General features: G+C 42.4%; 1 protein-coding gene across 10 annotated transcripts in view; it reads right to left on the bottom strand.

Annotated features, from left to right (window-relative positions):
- Positions 1 to 19554, bottom strand: part of RHOT1 (ras homolog family member T1) — a 76413-nt gene that overhangs the window by 54486 nt on the left and 2373 nt on the right. For 8 of the 10 annotated variants that reach the window (XM_053212643.1, XM_027034423.2, XM_027034429.2 and 5 more), the window contains exon 1: positions 9321 to 9545. The exons of 1 other annotated variant lie outside the window; for it this stretch is intronic. In XM_053212643.1, the coding sequence (XP_053068618.1) occupies positions 9321 to 9396 (76 nt within the window). In that variant the 5' untranslated portion in view covers positions 9397 to 9545. Of the gene's footprint in view, positions 1 to 8036; positions 8108 to 9320; positions 9571 to 19554 lie in introns of those variants that run through there. One more of the 10 variants, XM_053212647.1, reaches the window with a different exon arrangement.

The raw sequence follows: 19554 nt of genomic DNA, 5'->3' as shown, positions 1-19554 counted from the left end.
GGGGAAAAATGAGGGGCACCTGGGTGGCTCAGCTGGTTAAGCGTCCAACTCTTCATCTTGGCTCAGGTCATGATCTCACAATTCAAGAGATCAAGCCCCACATTGGCGGGCCTGCTTGGAATTCTCTCCCCCCGCCCACCCCCACCCCCGAAAGAAATAAACCTAAAAAAAAAAAAAGGAATGGGAAAAATGAATCAGATGTTCAATAACTCAGATGCTCATTGTTACCCAAAAGAAAAACAAGTCTCCCTCCTGCTTGGTCCTTGAGAAATTTGCCTGCCTTAATACCCTTAAGACCTTGATTCCCCTCAGATTCCCTTTTCAGAACTACCTTTTTAAAAATCTGCTTGTATCCCCCCACTCCAAAGCCCTGACCAGTCTCAGAAGAAATCTACCTAACTTTTAATCCATAGATCAAAATGTTAAACAAAAACGATCAAAATTAAGTCAAACACCAACATTAAGTGGCTTATTAGTTTCCAAGAAAGCTAAAGACTATTGCTCCTTAATCACAACCACTTAGGCTCTCTTAGCAAAGTTCAGGCCTTCAACAGGTGTTCCGTGTTACTTTTGAAGTCCCCTCCCTCACCATAACCCTTACGTGTCATCCATTCTTCCTCATCTTTCTGCTTAAAACTCAGGAGAACACCCCTTTTCCGAGCCATCGTCCCTTTCTTCTTTTCCCAGCAATATTTCCAGAAAAGAAAGCCCAACATTCCGAGGCAATTCAGATTTCTTCACAGCTCAGCTCAACAAGGCAGTTCCGGCTGCCTGTGCAGCAGCAGGCTCCTGCCAAAACACAAACCTGCCACCAGGTCTACTCCGACATGGCAGGCCTCAGAGACAGAAAAGGAACGCCCACCCCCAGCAGGAGAAGGGCACTGTAAACACTGCAACAATTAAAGAACTTTATGATGCTTGATGATACAGACAGTGGTACCAAAAAGTAAGAAGCAATCCATTTAAGTTATTTATATGGGTACTATCATTTAGAGTATGGCATTTTCATTTATTTATTCATTCGTATTGTGCCTCACCCATTAAAGAATCTGATGCAGTTTAGTACTCACTACAATAAAACAACTGAATCTAGTTTCTGAAGTAATTGTATAATAGGCCTTTTAAAAATCAAACACGAATTTCCTTCACATAAAAATCCAAGAGTGATTTCCTCTTTAAAAAAAAAAAGTTTAAAATTAGAGCGAGACACATTATAGTGAATTTAGGAGAAAATGAGCACATTTTCATTAGTATCATTTTGGGTTTCCTTTTGGAAGAGCAGTAAGATGATAGCTACTTTAATAAAAGATCAGATGTGATTAAGTTAAGAAATGCTTCAGTGAATCTAAACTAGAGTTTTTGCTTCCCTTAAGGCTTAACAACCAAACCCTGAGTAAGACTATCAAAGAAATAGGGAATCGGCAGGTTTAAAATTACAACAGGCCGCTAACTTTAGGCTAATCTTAACTGCAAAAATAAATGAGGACCTTAAAAACAAGGAAGACATTTTAGAATACTAAATTTTAAAAATTATTTAAAAAAAATTTTTTTTAACGTTTATTTATTTTTGAGACAGAGACAGAGCATGAATGGGGGAGGGTCAGAGAGAGGGAGACACAGAATCTGAAACAGGCTCCAGGCTCTGAGCTGTCAGCACAGAGCCCGACGCGGAGCTTGAACTCACTGACTGCGAGATCATGACCTGAGCCGAAGTCGGCCGCTTAACCAACTGAGCCACCCAGGCGCCCCTTAAAAATTATTTAAATAAGCCTACAATCAAAAAGGCTCTTTGACAATGGCAGGAGTATAAACACTGCATATTTTTAACTGCTCCAAAAAATAATTTCCATAAAGGAAGAAACCTAATTACTCTACCAATTAAATTTTATATGCAAGATAAATATAATCTATGATATTGTTACATAATTTATAATACCTAAGTATAAATAAATACATGTAAAAATATAATATATGTATTTGATATAAGTATATTATATTATATGGAGGACAAAAAATTATTCTTTGTTAACTAGCCATTTAATGGTCTCTATTTCCTCTGTTTTGCCTGAGAAACACTGAAGTGATCTGTAAGAACAAAAGGCACGGTCACAATTATCCCCAAAGAGAGAAGGCCTTCTAATTCAGTTCAACACAACATGCTACAGTTCTGTCTGACACTCCATGCTTCTAAGTAGGTCATCCATGGGAAACATAATTCATCACTATAGAACAAATTATCTAGATTTATCCAGGCTAAAAATTTGTCTTTTCATCACATCTTTTGAACATCTACTGCTAAATGACAGCAAATTCCTAATATTCATGAAGCAGAAATAACATTTTCTAGTTCCAAATACCATCCTACCAGCCATATTGGCTATTTTTCTTGATAACAAACACCCTGTGCTTTAAGAGGCAGAGGGCCCTACTCCTCATTTTTATTGGCTTCTTAAGAAGCCTTGTTTACTCTTCCTAAATTAGGAAATTAGAATATACAGGGAGCACGAGGGTGACTATGGAGTTAGAATTTTAACTGGGAAACTTTGGCATTTGTGGCAATAGCTGAGTATTGTTCCAAAGGAAAATTTCATTGATCAAATCAGACCATCTGGGCTGCAGAAGAACAATGTTACGGTCTATCCCTCTCCTTTGAACTACATCAACACTAGGGCCCAAATGGTGCCAGAGGAACAAAAAGATGAGTTTTAATACAGATGTGAGAATGATACAGAATAGACTTTATCTGAACAGAAAAGACTATGTAGACTATGCTTGAACATGCTCGGTCACAGACTATCATCCAGGTACTAAACACAGTATAACTGAAAATGGAGTTTAATTTTCAAATATCATTTAACAAAGACCAGAATGCAAAGCAATACGGCTTTAAAAGGATTGTAGAAAGTTTTTTCTACCATAAATGCTAGCTTATTACTGAAGTTTCTTTGACTCTTATCTTATGCCTGAAGAATTGTTTCCCAGTCCCACTAAGATGACCTCTGGTGTTTCTTTCTTTCTTTTTTTTTTTTTTAATCTTTATTTTTGAGAGAGAGACAATGTGTGAGCAGGGGAGGAACAGAGAGAGAGACACAAACACAGAATGCAAAGCAGGCTCTAGGCTCCGAGCTGTCAGCACAGAGCCCAATGCAGGAGTTAGAACTCATGAACTGTGAGATCATGACCTGAGCCAACTCGGACACTACCAACTGAGCCACCCAGGTGCCCCGACCTCTGGTGTTTCTATTTCTTTTGGCAAGGAATAGAACTGGGGCAGCCAAGACATGGAATAGACGTGACCCCATCATTAGAAGTCACTGGTATGCTTTATGGCCAGAACACAGGAATCTCCCAGGTCAAACAAAGCTAAGAACCTGGAACAAGAGACTGGATGAACACTGCCCCTTCAAATGCTAACAGCAACCACATATCAGACCGGATTTGAGAAAGGAGAATGAGCAGGGGCACTTTGGTGGCTCGCTCAGTTAAGCGTCCAACTCTTGATTTTGGCTCAGGTCACGATCCCAGGGTCGTGGGATCAAGCCCCACATTGGACTCCATGCTAAGCATGGAGCCAGCTTGGGATTCCCTCTCCCTTTCTCTCTGCCCCTCTCCCCAGCTTGTGCTGTCTCTTTTTAAAATTAAAAGAAAGAAAGAAAGAAAGAAAGAAAGAAAGAAAGAAAGAAAGAAAGAAAGAAAGAAAGAAAGAAAGAAAGAAAGAAAGAGCGAACGAACAAGAATCAAATTTTTATGACTAAGAGTGATTTGGAAAACAAGCAAAGTCTAAATAAATGGAACTAACCTAAACTCATTCATTCTTCCAAAAGCTATAGAAGACCTCTGAACAATGTGGGGGTTAGGGGCGCCAACCAACTCTCCACCCCCCTGGTGGTTCAAAATCCTCAGACAGCTTTTGACTCCTCCAAAACTCAACTACTGATAACTACTGTTGACTGGAAGCCTTACAAATGACATAAGCAGTCTATTAACATATATTTTGCATATTTTATGTATTATATACTGTATTCTTACAATAAAGTAAGCTGGAGAAGACAATGTTATTAAGAAAATCATAAGGGGGGGGTGCCTGGGTGGTTAAGCGTCCGACTTTGGCTCAGATCATGAGCTCACAGTTCGAGAGTCTGAAAACTGCAACAGGCTTTCTGCCATCAGCACCAGCTTCAGATCCTCTGCCCCTCCCCTGCTCGTGCGCAGGCGTGCTCTCTCTCTCTCAAAAATAAACAAACGTTAAAAAAAAAAAAAAGAAAATCATAAGGAAAAACATTTACAATAGTGTAAAAAAAAATCCCTGTATAAAGGGACCCACACAGTTTGAACTGCATGTTGTTCAAGGGTCAACTGTATTTGACTTTTTTTTTTTTTTTTTTGAGAGTGAGAGCACTCATGCGGTAGGGGAGTAGAGGAAGAGGGAGACAGAATCTTAAGCAGGTTCCACGCCCAACATGAGCCCGATGCAGGGCTCAACCTCACAACTATGAGATCACGACCTGAGTCAAAAATCAAGAGTCAGACGCGTATCAACTAAGCCACCTAAGGTCAACTGTATTTGAGTGCTCACTTTGTGACAGGCCTATTCCAGGCACGGGGTATACAGCAATAAAACGAGGCAAATCCACCACCCTCATGAAGCTTACTTTCCAGCCCAAAAGACAAGTGAACAAATACGCACACAAGAACTGCCTGAGTCAGGGCCTTCTTGTAGAGAAAGCAGTAGACAGCACTACAAGAGTGAAGCAAGGGCCAGACTGTGATGGCGTCTGCAGGCCTGCATAAAGAAGTCTGGACTTTCTTCTAAGTGAAAGGAGAAATAATCAAAGAATTTTAAAAACGGGTAACAGGATCTGAGGTATTTTTTTAAAGATGATTACCTGCTACATAGAGAATGGATAAAATTAGAAGGAGGGAGACCGGTTAAGGAGATATTACAAAAGCCTAGGCCAGAGCCAATCAAAGCTTGTAGTGGCTTCAACTAGTTTCGATGATAAGCTAATCAGTTAGACATTGGGTAAGAGTGACAGATTCATTTAAACTTTTTTTTTTAGTGTTTGTTTATTTTTGAGAGAGAGAGCGCAAGCGAGCAGGGGAGGGGCAGAGGGAGAGGGAGACACAGAATCCGAAGCAGGCTCCAGGCTCAGAGCTGTCAGCACAGAGCCTGATGGCGGGGCTCAAAACCATGAGCTGTTGGGAATGCAAGCTGGCGCAGCCACTCTGGAAAACAGCATGGAGGTTCCTCAAAAAACTAAAAATAGAACTACCCTACCACCCAGCAATTGCACTACTAGGCATTTATCCAACAGATACAGGTGTGCTCTTTCAAAGGGACACATGCACCCCCATGTTTATAGCAGCACTATCAACAATAGCCAAAGTATGGAAAGAGCCCAAATGTCCATCGATGGATGGATGAAGAAAAAGTGGTATATATATACAATGGAGTTATTACTTGACAATCAAAAAGAATGAAATCTTGCCATTTGCAACTACGTGGATGGAACTGGAGGGTATTATGCTAAGTGAAATTAGAGAAAGACAAAAATCCTATCGCTTCACTCATTATGAGGACTTTAAGAGACAAAGCAGATGAACATAAGGGAAGGGACACAAAAATAATATAAAAACAGGGAGGGGGACAAAACAGAAGAGACTCATAAACATGGAGAACAAACTGAGGGTTACGGGAGGGGTTGTGGGAGGGGGGATGGGCTAAATGGGTCAGGGGCACTAAGGAATCTACTGCTGAAATCATTGTTGCGCTATATGCTAATTTGGATGTAAATCTTAAAAAATAAAAAATAAAATTAAAAGAAAACAAAAAAATCCACGAGCTGTGAGATCATGACCTGAGCTGAAGTCGCATGCCCAACCGAGTCACCCAGGTGCCTCTGACCAGATTTATTCAAAAAGAGGGTAACAGTTCCACTTTCTTAATGAGTTTGATCAGAAGACAAACATATCTCAACTTAAAAACAAGACTTCACTAAAACTAAATCTTGTGTAATTTTAACGTACCTACATGATTTAGATAAAAGGGTATTAAGGCTCATGCTAATTTTATTGCAACAAGGACATTTGTTAAGCATACTAACGCAAACATCGTTAAACACAAATTCTGGCCAAAGAATCTGACCATGAAAAATCATAACCTGAGAACTGTTTTGCATGCTTGCATTTTTAATGATTTTAAAAATTTTGTTTTGTTTCAAGAATGGCAACTGACTTTTAACATGGCCTGAATGGTATTCACTGTGTTCAATAATTAAGATAAGGTGCAAATGATCTTTAAAACACTTTGGCTTTCTCTGCAAATAATTACCTTAAAATTCATAGACAATCTAACTTCTTTGATCTAAGCACTAAACAGACAGTAAGCATCAGTTAGCATTTAAGCCTGGATGGATCAGAATCCAGATTCTGGATGGGCCAAAAAAAGATCTGTTTCACCTTCGGAGGACATTATAGGTTTAGCCAAGAGAATGTTGAAACCATTCACAACTATTTGGGAGCTTCAGTGAATGAAGCAGCTGCTGTGTGGTTCTGGGACAGATGCTAACAGCAATAAGATGTACTGAAGTGAAAGCAAAGGAACAGGCTCTACAATAATACCAGAAATGATGTGGGGATTTTGTTTGTTTGTTTGCTTTTCCCATTTCTCTTAATTAACCATCTTAAAATGACAACTAAGTTACTGCCACTTCTACCTAAAAAAGTGGTTTTCCAGGGGCGCCTGGGTGGCTCAGTAGGTTGGGCGGCCAACTTCGGCTCAGGTCATGATCTCGCAGTCTGTGAGTTCGAGCCCTGCGTCGGGCTCTGTGCTGACAGCTCAGAGCCTGGAGCCTGTTTCAGATTCTGTGTCTCCCTCTCTCTGACCCTCCCCCGTTCATGCTCTGTCTCTCTCTGTCTCAAAAATAAATGTTAAAAAATTTTTAAAAAAAAAGTGGTTTTCCAGATAAATTCATGTGTTAGACCAGTATTAAAATAGCCTTCGTCACAGTTATGTTTACCTAGCATTTAAAGTGGGGCAGCTAGGCTAAAGCTAACAAATATTTACATTAAATCTCAAAAAATAATGCTTCTGGGGCACCTGGGCAGCTCAGTCGGCTGAACATCCATCAACTTTTGATCTCAACTCTGGTCATGATCTCACAGTTCATGGTTTTGAGCTCTGTGTGCTGCTCAGCTTGGAGCCTGCTTGGGATTCTCTCTCTGCCCCCCCCCCCCCAATCATGTGCACACAGTTGCACAAGTACACACACGTGCGCACTCTCTCCCTCTCAAAATGAATTTAAAAAAAAGAAAACTAATCTTTCCAACTTTTTCCTCCCAAAATACCAACCTTTAATATAACTCACTAAAATTACATATTTCACATAAATATAATCCTAATATTTTTAAATGTGAAAAAAATTATATATATGGTAGCTGGCCTAAAGCTTTTGGTACAAACCTTTTCAAGAAAAATGTCTTCCTCAAAAACTAAGACTTTCTCTTAGGTCAGGTAACTCCCTATAATCACAACACTCTTGCATGCACACTTTTCTCAACTCTCCTGTTTGCTTTCATATCTGCAGAACATGGCTTTTAATTTTCTCAACAAATTTTTAGTTCTTTTGTGTATTTCTAAATAAGTAATACTGTTAACGTTTTAACTTAAATGCCCTAAGGCTGTCAATATATCTTACGTATATATAGCATTTCCATTTAGATGTTTCACAGACGAATTATACGCTTCCTAAAACTAAAACCAAAACATAGGATTTCTGCTTTTAGAACATTAGTATTACAATCACCATACTATAAAACGATTTTATGACAGTTAAGGATCAGCTTTTTAAGTGGCTCGTCTACTCACTTTCCCTACCATATTCCAAATGCATCAGCTATGAATCACATGTTAAGTAACACCTTCCTGAACTTTGTCAAGGAAACTGATGCAAAATACAGATTAAGATACAATAATAAATAAAGACTAAAATTCACAACTGCAAACCCAAAAGACAACAGTGTCAGGCCAAGCTTACTTCCAAATTCTGATTCTAAAGACTTCTCCACAGAGCAGGTGAACAGAGACTTCAATGAATACCAAAGAACACTACAGAGAAGGGTAAAAATGTGTTAGCTTTCTTCCTTGGGAGTGCATCACAGTGACCTGGAGGGGCTACTCTAGGCTGAAATGGAGTTTGGAAAAGAATGCTTCAAAACAGCAATGGCAGAGCATTAACTAATGCACAAACAAACAATTCAGTTCTCCCAGCCCACTTTCTTATTTTAGTCCTACCAAATGAGTCATGTAACCAGCCAAGTGATATCAAGAAGTCCCTGCTGTCCTGTCCCCAAGTCAGTAAACAGAGGCATTTCTCCTTTATTATATCTTAAAAGGGTGAATTCTAAGAATTTCTAGGGGGTCTTATGTGTATGTGCATGTGTCTGTTTTCCTGTGTGCCTGTTATTTATAAAATAATTACCAAACTGCGGAATAAATAATGCTTAAAAAGAGGGGAGTAAATTAGGCTTTAGGGTAAGAATAATTCTCTCAACTAAAGAACCCTCCCCAGATAATTATTCATTCATTAAGCACTTGTGTAACTTGTATAACTTGAACTTGAGAGTAAATTTTTGAGGAAACAGCGAGCATAACAGAAGTTATTCCAATGTAAAGTGCAAGTATCTCTAAAAACGCTCCCTACCTTGAAGTCAATGCCAGAGGGTGGGAAGACTGCGAACGTTAAAGAAAGAAGGAAAGAAGGAAAGAAGGAAAGAAAGAGACAAAGAGAGAAAGAGAAAGAAAAAGAAAAAGAAAAAAGAAAAAAGAAAAAAAAAAAAAAAGGCAGAAACCTGACCTTGTCCGCAAGTCGAACAGTCCTGCGTCCCCCTCCCCCTAGCTTCCCCGGGAGCCAGTTCACACCATCCCAATTGGTCAGTCGGCCTGTTTCAGCACCTGCCCGGCAGTGACAAGGGACTCTCCACGAAGAGAAAAGGGTCTGAAAGGCAAGCGGCCTCGGAAACGCGTTGAGGCCCAGGAGGAAAGGATTCGAAGCGGAAAAGGAGGAAGGAGGAGAGGACCTTCGCAGAGATGAGGCTGGCGGTCAGAGACTCACAGAGACAAGGCTCGAGAGGACGACTGGGGGTCAGGGTCGGGATGTGTTAAGAGGGCCCAGGGTGAGGTGAGAGCTTGAGGGCCGCCAGCGGGCTGCCGAAAGGGAAGAGCTAAGGGGCTGGGAGGCCCGAGAGCGCGGAGAGGGGCGAGCAGGCCCGGGGCGGCAGGGGCTGCGGTGGCCGCGGCCGGCCCCGGTGCGCGGACTCACGTTCTCCCACCAGCAGGATCCGCACGTCTTTCTTCATGTCGGCGGCTCGCAGGGGCCGGGCTCGGCCCGCACGCATGGAGCGGACTCCTCTCGCCGGGAGCGCTCAGCCCACGGCGCCCCTCTCCCCGCGCTACCGGCGCCGCTGCCAGCCTCCCCCGCCGCCCCGCCCGAGCCTCGGCCGGGGCCCGCCGCGCCGCCTCCTCTGCTGCTTCCCTGCTCGGGAGCCAGGACAGCGCCAGCTCCGCCTCCTCCGGCTCCGCGGGCGGCGGCGGCAGCGGCGGCGGGGCCGACGGGGCGCCGCGAGGGACAAGCGCTTTCGGAACGCGAACGCTCTCAGGGCCCGCGCGGCGCCCCCGGCGTCCGGCAGGCCGCGGCGCAGGGCCAGGGAGCCTAGCCCACCTTCCCCAGGGCGCCGCGACAGCAGATACGCCTGGGGCTCAGAATTTGAGGAGTTGATCCGCTAGTCTGACCCCATTTATTTTGCAGAATTGGGGCAGGAGAAGTTATTTGTCCAAGGTCACATTAGAGCCTGGCAGTGACTCAAGACGGGATTATTCTCACCAGACTATAATCTCCAGGAGGGCAGCGACCTGTCTACCTGGTTTTCAGTAGCATCCACACCTTATCAGAAAGTGCTTGATTGATTAAAGGGTGACTGACTCCTGGGATAGAGCCTTTTCCACTACATAAAACCACCACCCTAGCTGCTTTTTGCCTGTGATGCTTACAAAATACAGTTCTAAATAATGGCATTCTTTTTTTTTACCTTGTCCTTGTAAACAGATTCATTTCTTTGTACCAAACTAAATGACTTCCTTCTGCTCTAAGTCAAACTTAGTTTCTAAGCCAAACTAAGTCGCTTTCTGTGGTTTCCTCTGAGAAGGGTCTTCTGATATTTCAGTTACGCTTGCTGAGCATAATGCTGGACACATAGGTGACACTGGATAATGAACTCTTACTGACTTTTCTAATATTGCCTTAATTCCCTCCTGACCCTGTCTGTCTGGAGGAATTTGTTGCTACATCCCAAATGCTAGGACAGTGTTTGGCATGCAGCAGAAGAAAGAGATAAATAGATAAATAGATACAGAGATATATATAATTAATGAGGAAACACTATCTGCATAATGTGACTTTTTTTCTGTCTTAAATATTACATAGTAAGTTTTTAAAGGAAATAAAATGTGTGCAAAGTACAATCCCCCTTTCTCCTAGGAGAAGCCATGGGGTGTGGTGTAGCAGTTAAGCGCTGCTGACAGATTGCATGGGATTGAATCCAGAGTCCATTGCCTAATCAGGTATATGATCCTGAGTAAATTCTTCTACTTCTCCAATCTGTCCATTCCATAATGTGGCAATAATGATAACAATACGTATGTCTTCGGGTGGTTTTGAAGAATAAGATAATACACGTCAACCATCTGGTACGGTTCCCGACTCATGGTACCTGCTGTATTGATTTCAGCTATCATTATCATCATCAAGGGCACTGAAAAGTTACAAGCCATAGGTTTTGAGGCAAATACATTGTTACACTTACAACAGTATTCTGCCTCCTTAATATAATGATGTCCCTACGGAGCATAGAAGAGAGAGCCCTTCCAAAAAAACGCTCTATAGTATAAGGAGGGAGATAGGAGAGATACACTCCCTGCTCACCGGGAGATAATGAAGTCCTATCCCAGGATGGACACAAATAAGACAGATGGAAATGTGAAATTCAGGAGTCTTGATAACCAGATCTTCAGGGAAAAGGATTCTTCTGAATTTCAGTATTACACAATGGTTGAGTTGAAAAGACAATTACAGAGCCCCTATTCCAATACCATTACTCTATCGGTAAGAAAAGCAAGACCCAGAGAGATACTGTGACTTGCCAAAGGCAGTCGAGCTGAGACTAAACCTTGGCTCTGCCATCCTTAGTGAGTGACCCTGGGCAAGTCACCTGTCTGTGCCTTAGTTTCCTCTCTCCCAAATGAAGACTATAATCTCTTCCCAAACTTCTACCTTATGGGATTGTTTGGAGGATCCCATAAAATAATACATGTGAAAAAAATGTTTCCTTAAAAAAATAAATTACACAAATATCAGATGACAAAGGACAAAGGCCCTTTATAAGTGGGTAAATTCTTTAGGGCACTGCCTGCTCCAAGCAACCCTTTGTGGACAATCTTGACCCCAGGAGCTCTGCAACAGCATTGCCAGCTGATTACAATGTGAATTCTGTGCACCTTCTCCAGAAGCATGAGAGACAAGGCCTTCATGGTGTTGTACATGTGTGCTGGGCAACGGCTTTGGCATTTCTATTAGTTGAAATGTCTGGAAGGCAGAGGACTAAGAAGAGTTTATTTGGCAGGAGAACATCACACAGTTAATACTGCAAACTCCTTTGTAAATAAAGCCTACTTAAAAATCCAGACTTAAGGGCCGCAGAAAGAAGGCAATCCGCAACCACTGTCAGCAGGCAAAAGTTAATGGTTTGGCACAAACGGAGACCAACACTCATTAAATTGGGGAGAGGGTGTCTGGGCCTCCTGGGCAATGTAAGTTTCTTCTTAAAACACCTCTACATCTCTTGATCAGCTATACTTCTGAGGCTATGCCTCCCTTGCCCTCCCTTGAGCTTTATGTCCTTCTCATGATATTAACAGACATCCATCAGGGATCACTCTGAAGGTCTCCTGGAGACAGCATAGTTCAGGGGTTAAGATCAGGGACCCTGGAGTCCACCTGCCTAGGTTTGAACCTCGGTTTTGCCAGTTCCTAGCTGTGCATCATCAAACAAATTGCTTAACCTCTCTGTGCCTCATCTGCTAAATAGTAGTAACACCTCATGGAATTGTAGTGAAGATTAAATGAGTTACTATAGTAGAAAAACAGAATAGTGCATGGTACATGGTCAGTGATTTATAAGTGTTGAATAAACAAAGTGAATTTTGAAGAAAGAGACTTGTGCACACGTCTCTGAGCCTAAGTAAGAGCCACGTGATGATGCACTGCAGCGAAACACAAGCCAGGGGATGGAGTTACTGGCAGTGGAATTTACTGTTGGGATATTGCAGACTGATTACTATGTATTAAGTATATCGGATAAAGCCAAGAGGACACATTGAAATCTAGAAGGCATTGATGGAATTTTCCTCCAGAATGCTGCTAGGAAGGAGTTCTACCATCACAAGACAAACCTGATGCCTCCTCAACTGTGCAGGGGACATAGGGAGGTCTGAACACAGTACCTTTGCCAGGAGATAACAGGATCCGGCTTTTATGCCCATCAAAGGAGGAACTTGCCACACAGCCTGTCTCTGCATCCCAGGACAGTGGGCCACCCTGGGCCAGTGGGCAGAAGATGACCAACATCGGGTGAAATAAGAGGCTGGCCTCTGATTGGTGAGTTAGACATAGTCCCAGGCAAGAGGCCAGTAAAACTTGGACTGGAATTGGCCCCACTCCTCAGACCTTCTATCTTTGGTCTCTAAAGTTAAACCCAAAGTAGCATCCATCCTTCTATCTCAGACCTTCTATCTTTGCTCTCTAAAGTTAAACCCAAAGTAGCATCCATCATCCATTCTTCACTTTTGTCTCCCACTGCTTCCAGGAAGACTTCTTCCTTTTCCTCTCAAGCCTGCTCTGGTGGAAAAATCCAATGCCTGATTGATACAGAGTAAATATTTTATCTTGCCTTGTAATGCATTTGCTCTTGGTTCATTGTTCAAACATCCATGTCCTCTGCATAGTCACATGGATAGGTCTCTAGAGGACACGGGTTCTGCTTGCTTGATTTGGCTGGAAGGTTTGTCACTCCACACAACTACTTATTAAAAGGCATTTGATAGTTAGCCATGTGGAAAGGAAAATTTTCCACCTAGGATCCTCATCTTTAACACAGCATAATTTGGAGTTGTGGAATCACTATATTGTACACCTGAAACTAATGTAACATTGTATGTCAACTATACTTAAAAAAAAAAAAAAAGCCCTCATGTATTGATGAAGTTGCATCCAGTTTACTTCATAATTTTCTTAAGCTCCTTTCAAATACAGATTGTAAAACAAAAACCCCCAATTAAGAGATAGTTGATATTGAGAAGCCTCTCAGATCCATCCTTCCCACAAGTGGTCTAATTTCCCTTATGGAATGGGTAGGAGCATGGGCTCTGGAGTCTACACTTCATCTCCAACACCTTATTAGCTGTGCAACATTGGACAAGTTACAGAACCTCTCTGAAAAACCTAAACCTCGTCTGCAAAATGGAGCTATCTCATAGGGCTCTTTTGGTAATTAAATAAAACCTAGATAAAGCATTTATCACATTGCCTAACAGATCACATGCTCACATATCACCCTTCACTGCATTTTTTAATTTGGAATTCATTTGCTGACATGCATTACCTTTCCAAGGGCAAATTGGTTAGCCTGCCCACTCAAATTGTAAAGTCTGAAAGGCAAAAGTGCATTTAATATAACTTTTGATCACTGTAAAGACATTAAAATTTTTACTGACTTATTATAGATATCAACCATTCTCAAAAAATTTTAGGCCACAGGCTGTTTCTGCAAAACCAAAAATTCCATAGAATAGTAAATGTATAATATCTGTTTATTTCTGCCAAGAAATCACAATTAAATATATTTCAAGAAAATAATTCAAAAGAAGAAATATATATATATACATATTCTATTTACAGCAACATTACACAGTACTTAAAAATGGAAAACATATAATTATAGGGGAATAAATTAAGTATGACATAAAATTATTAGCACTTTTGCTGTCATTATGGGGTGCCTGGCTGGCTTAGTTGGCAGAGCACATGACTCTTGATCTCACAGTCATGAGTTCAAGCTCCACACTGGTGTAGAGATTACAAATAAATAAACTGGAGAACTTTCGGGTCATTAAAACTAATGACTATTACAGACATGGAAAAGGACTTACAAAGTAAGTGAAAAAATAGAAATCTAAAACCACATATAGAATTACAGCTATATAAAAACGAACTATGATCTATCCATTTATGCAACTTTTATCCTCTATATTTGTGTAGTTTTGAACTTTTACAAGCATGCACCTGTGTCCACCGGGTAATTAAAACTAATGGATGAACATAGATATTGGCTGAGAATACAAAGAAGGGAAAACGTGTAACAATTATGAATTAATTTTTAGTACCATCATCTTTTGTACGATGTCAAAGTTAATTTAATAATTAGATCTTTAAAAAAAATTTTTAACATTTATTTATTTTCGAGAGACAGAGAGAGACAGAGCGTGAGTGGGGGAGGGGCAGAGAGAGAGGGAGACACAAAATCCGAAGCAGGCTCCAGGCTCTGAGCTGTCAGCACAGAGCCCGACGCAGGACTCGAACTCACAAACTGTGATATCATGACCTGAGCCGAAGTCAGATGCTTTACCGACTGAGCCACCCAGGCGCCCCAATAATTAGATCTTTTAAATAAAATTAATAGAAATATTTAGAAGAATAGCAATATGCTTTCATGGAGGCACTGATGTAGGATATTATGTTTATTCAGTCACTTAACAAGTAGTTATTGTCTCCAGGAGGTGTGAGGCTCTGAGCTAGGTGCTAGGGGCAAAGTACTGAACATCACTGATTTATTATGGGAGACAAGTGGTGGACCGGGTAGTTCATCTTTGGGCACCCTTCTTTCTTCTCACCAGAATCCTCCAAATCATTCTCCAGGTACCCAAACCTTTCAAACCCTTCCACAAAATAGGTGGCATCTCATAATCTTTTCCTTCCTTGGCCAAAACCAACAAGACTCGTGTGATGGTGTCCCATTCCTCCCGTCGTCAGCTCTTCCTACAGGGCACTGTTAACAAATGATCTCCCAAGCAACGCCATGCCTTAACCCAGCAAAAATGCAAATATCCCCAGAGAGCTCCTAGGAAAATGACCATGGTTTTAGCCCGAGTGGCCTTCCTGGTCACTCTTAGTACTAGTGGGTCTGCTTTTTCTTAAGTTTATTTATTTATTTTTTTTTTAAAAAATTTTACGTTTATTCATTTTTGAGAGACAGAAAGAGAGAGTGTGAGCAGGGGAGAGGGAGACTCAGACTCCGAAGCAGGCTCCAGGCTCTGAGCTGTCAGCACACAGCCTGAAGTGGGGCTGGAGCTCACGAACCATGAGATCAGGACCTGAGCTGAAGTTGAACGATTAAACTGACTGAACCACCCAGGCACCCTGCGCTGGGGGTGTTTTCAATGGAGGAGTAACCTCTGATTTGTGTTTTCGGGGAAACTCACATTAGCAGAATGAGAACAGATGGGAAGAGGGTTCTGACTAGAGACAGAGGGGCTCGGATTAAAATAATCTGGGAGAGAAGCGATTAGAGTCTGCGCCAGAGAAGACGCCGAGGGAAGAGGAGGGGCCACAGCTGGAATGATTTGAGAAGACAGAATCCAGTGTCACTATTTGGTGACTAATTGTGCAGAAGGTGGTGAAGAAAAGATCCTATGGTAACTCCAAGACATTGTGTCCTGACCAAAGGCATAAGGTTTTCTCCCCCAGGGCATATTTGTTTTGAAATATAAAGGTGAAAAAGATTTCACTGGGCAGGGAAGGAAGACATAGTCTTCCAGACCGCATTAGCCCAATCTCTTAGAACCGGGTTTCCCAAAGTAGTGGAACAAGAGGTCATTGTAGATGGTGCAGGGACATTAGAAACAATGACCCCTGTGGCCAGAAAGTTTTTCCCCTTTTCTATTATGGTTTCTACCCTAATTAAGCCAAAATGAAAGCCTCAGGAAGTCTGTAACACGTGATAATCTCCTCTTGCAAGAGAGAGAGAACGCAAGCAAGTGACGAATCCTGGGATCAGAGCCCTAGAGGACAGAACAAAGCTAGTCACCTTGTTTTGTTTTCCTTGAAAGATATAGTTAGGGTTACCCCTTTATTTAAGACACATGACCCTGATTTCCATTTACGTAACTTTTTAAAATTTCCTTTTGAATCGCTTCTCGGCCTTTTGGCTAAGATCAACTAAAAGGTTTCCTTTGGAAATGAATGTACCTGAGAGGGGTCAGTGAGTTGGTTTAGGAAAAAATATTAAGTAAAAAATGGTGCAGGAGACAGTGCAAGGGTAACAAGAATCATGGCACAAAAAAGGCTGAAGCTTGGGAAACCCTGTCCTAAGAAAGCCTATGGCTGGCTAGGAAGGTAAATCCCAAATTGAAACAAATCTTTGGCCTAATCCTAAATATAATTCAAGAAGATTGCACTCCTCTGGAAGGACAAACACTCATGTAATGATTAGGGTGGGTTTTTTTAATGTTTGTTTTGAGAAGGAGAGAGGGAGTGCGCAGGCATGCCTGGAGGAGGGGCAGAGAGAGAGAGAGGGGGAGAATCCCTAGCAGGCTCCACACTGTCAGCATGGAGCCCGATGCAGGGCTCAAACCCACAGATGGTGAGATCATGACCTGAGCCAAAATCAAAAGTTAGATGCTTAATCAACTGAGCCACTCGGGCGTCCCAGTGATTAGGGTGTGTGTGTGTGTGTGTGTGTGTAAGATTTTATTTTTAAGTAATCTCTACACCCAACATGGGGCACGAACCCACAAACCCGAGATCAAGAGTTAGTCGCACACTCTGGTTTACTGACTGAACCAGCCAGATACGCATTGCAGTGATTAAGGTTTGAGCAATTACGAATGAAGATAAATTTGGGTTTAGGGCTGAGGGCTCAGGCAGAAGTGGGGGATGATGGAGCTGGGCACATACCAAGGAAGATTCTCCCTTCCTGTCAAAAGCCTCAAGTGCCCCTGGGGAAGGGATTTTTCCCTTGACCAAAGCAAGAGAGCCTGAAGTACCTCCAAAGAGCAGCACGTTGCATTTTGTGGTTTGTTTCTGCAATCAGCTAGGAAATAAAGTCTTCAAATTAAACTTTTCCAGAAAAAAAAGTATTTGAGGGAGGAAAAGAAAGAGACAGATAGATATAATTGTATTAGAGGTTGCTGTGACCCTAAGAAGGTGGCGGCTTCCTGCTTGGTAGGTGGTTCTTCCAGGAACCCAAAGCCCTGGACCCCAACAACGGACACACCAGTAGGTGTCTCACCAGCAGGTGAAGTGTGTGTGTGTGTGTGTGTGTGTGTGTGTGAGAGAGAGAGAGAGAGAGAGAGAGAGAAGTGGAGGGGAAGAGAGAGGAAGAGATAGAGGTGGCCCTTGTCACTGACATTACTGCCTTCTCCCTAACCCCTAGAAAAAAAGAGACAAGTCTACAAGAAAACGTAAGTTTTTGAGAGAAACACCTGCAGAGAAGGTGAGACGCTGCCACAGGAGTCCCCAGTGCTCTGCCCATTAGCCTTTCTGTCCCCACAGGAAGTCTTTCCAGGTGGATCCCTGTGTGGATGATTCCTTCCCCCATGTGGCATAGATCCAAGTGAGAGGCCCTTCAGCCACTGGCATTTCAGCTTCATTATTTCTATTCTGGAGGATTCTTGTTTTGTTTCGTTTGAGGAAGGGCACCACTTTTCACAGTGTCCTGGAAAGTTTATGCTGACAGAAAACTTGAGACAAAAGCAAAGAAGCAGAGTGCGAACCTTTATTCTCTACTTAAAAAATTTTTTTTTAATTTTTTAATGCTTATTTACTTTTGGGAGAGACAGAGACAGAGACAGAGAGAGGGGGGAGTACAGAGTATGAGCAGGGGAGGGGCAGAGAGAGAGGAAGATACAGAATCCAAAGCAGCCTACAGGCTCTGAGCTGTCAGCAGAGAGCCTGATGTGGGGCTCGAACTCACAGGACGTGAGATTGTGACCTGAGCCGAAGTTGGATGCTCAACCAACTAAGTCACCCAGGTGCCTCTCTACTTCTTTTTTTTTTTTTAAGTGTTTATTTATTTTAGGACAGAGAGATAGAGTGTGAGTGGGGGGAGGAACAGAGAAAGAGGGAGAGAGAGAGAATCCCAAGCAGGCTCCACACTGTCAGTGCAGAGCCCAACATGGGGTTCAAACTCACGAACCGTAAGCTCATGACCTGAGCCAAAGTCAAGAGTCGGAGGCTCAACCAACTGAGCTACCCAGGTGCCACCCTCCCCCAAAATTTTTTTAATGTTTACTTTTGATGGGGGAGCTGGGGCAGAGAGAGGGGGACAGAGGATACAAAGCAGGCTCCCCGCTGTGAGCACAGAGCCAGATGTGGGGGCTCAAACTCATGAACTATGAGATCATGACCTGAGCTGCACCCCACAATCTTGGTACTTTTAAAGGGCAAACATCAAAGTGACTCTGGGTGAGAAGATAAAAGGTGAGTGATGCAGAAAGTGAAAACAGAGAGACCTTTAATGGTCAACTGGCACCAAGAGAGAGGCCCTGTCCCTTGCTCAGACAACCCAAGGCCACTATACTGAGGATTACCACCACCAACAACCACAAAAAAAAGAGCACCTCGTGGCTCTAGGGCTAGCTGTGTGTCCCATCAGACTGGAAGGCCAGGTCTCAGCACAGGACCTCATCAGAGTGTGTTGAGGTTAGAGACTTGACAGGGGAGAAACGGCCTGGTCCCTGCTCTGCCAGCTGACTGGCCCTGGACAAACCACTAACCCTGTCTGGGCCTCTGCTCCCTGGTTTGTGAGAAAGCAAATTAATAGAACATATAGAAGAATTTTGGTTGGCCCTGTTTTCAAGGATATGTATGTAAATTAAATGTGAGTCTCAAGATGTGAGAGGCCAAGGTGAATTAGAGGCTGCCATGATTCTGTCATTGTTGCTGTGGTTATCATTGTCCTGGCGTTTTTCTAATTTCCTCACCTACTACTTTAATTTTTTCAGCAACCCTTTGAAGAAGATGAGGAAGGGCAAATAACTATTATTTCCATCGTACAGGAGAAAGAAGGGCTTAAATGCACTGCCAAGGGTTGCCTGGCTGGTTTGTGCAATGAGGCTTTCTGCTTAACCCAGTCCAGCAGAGTTGAATTTCCACATCTTCAAAATGGGTGCTAGTCCAGCTTGGGGTCCTACAGATGAATTGCAAGGAAAGTAAAGGGAGAGGGAGATATGTAGATTCAGAGACCTACAAGACAGATGCATCAGCAGCTAATGGGTAAGAGGGTTCTTTCTGGGGCTGATGAAATGTTCTAAAGCTAGAATACAATCAGAGTTTCACAACTCCATAGTAAAGGTTGATTTGCACACTTTATTTTTTATTTTTTTTAAGATTTATTTATTTATTTATTTATTTATTTATTTATTTAAGTAATCTCTACACCCAACAT

The sequence above is a fragment of the Acinonyx jubatus genome, chromosome E1, assembly GCF_027475565.1.
Source record: "Acinonyx jubatus isolate Ajub_Pintada_27869175 chromosome E1, VMU_Ajub_asm_v1.0, whole genome shotgun sequence".
Classification (NCBI taxonomy): Eukaryota; Metazoa; Chordata; class Mammalia; order Carnivora; family Felidae; genus Acinonyx; species Acinonyx jubatus.
The sequence above is the reverse complement of the archived record's forward strand: the minus strand, read 5'-3'. Positions and strand labels throughout refer to the sequence as shown.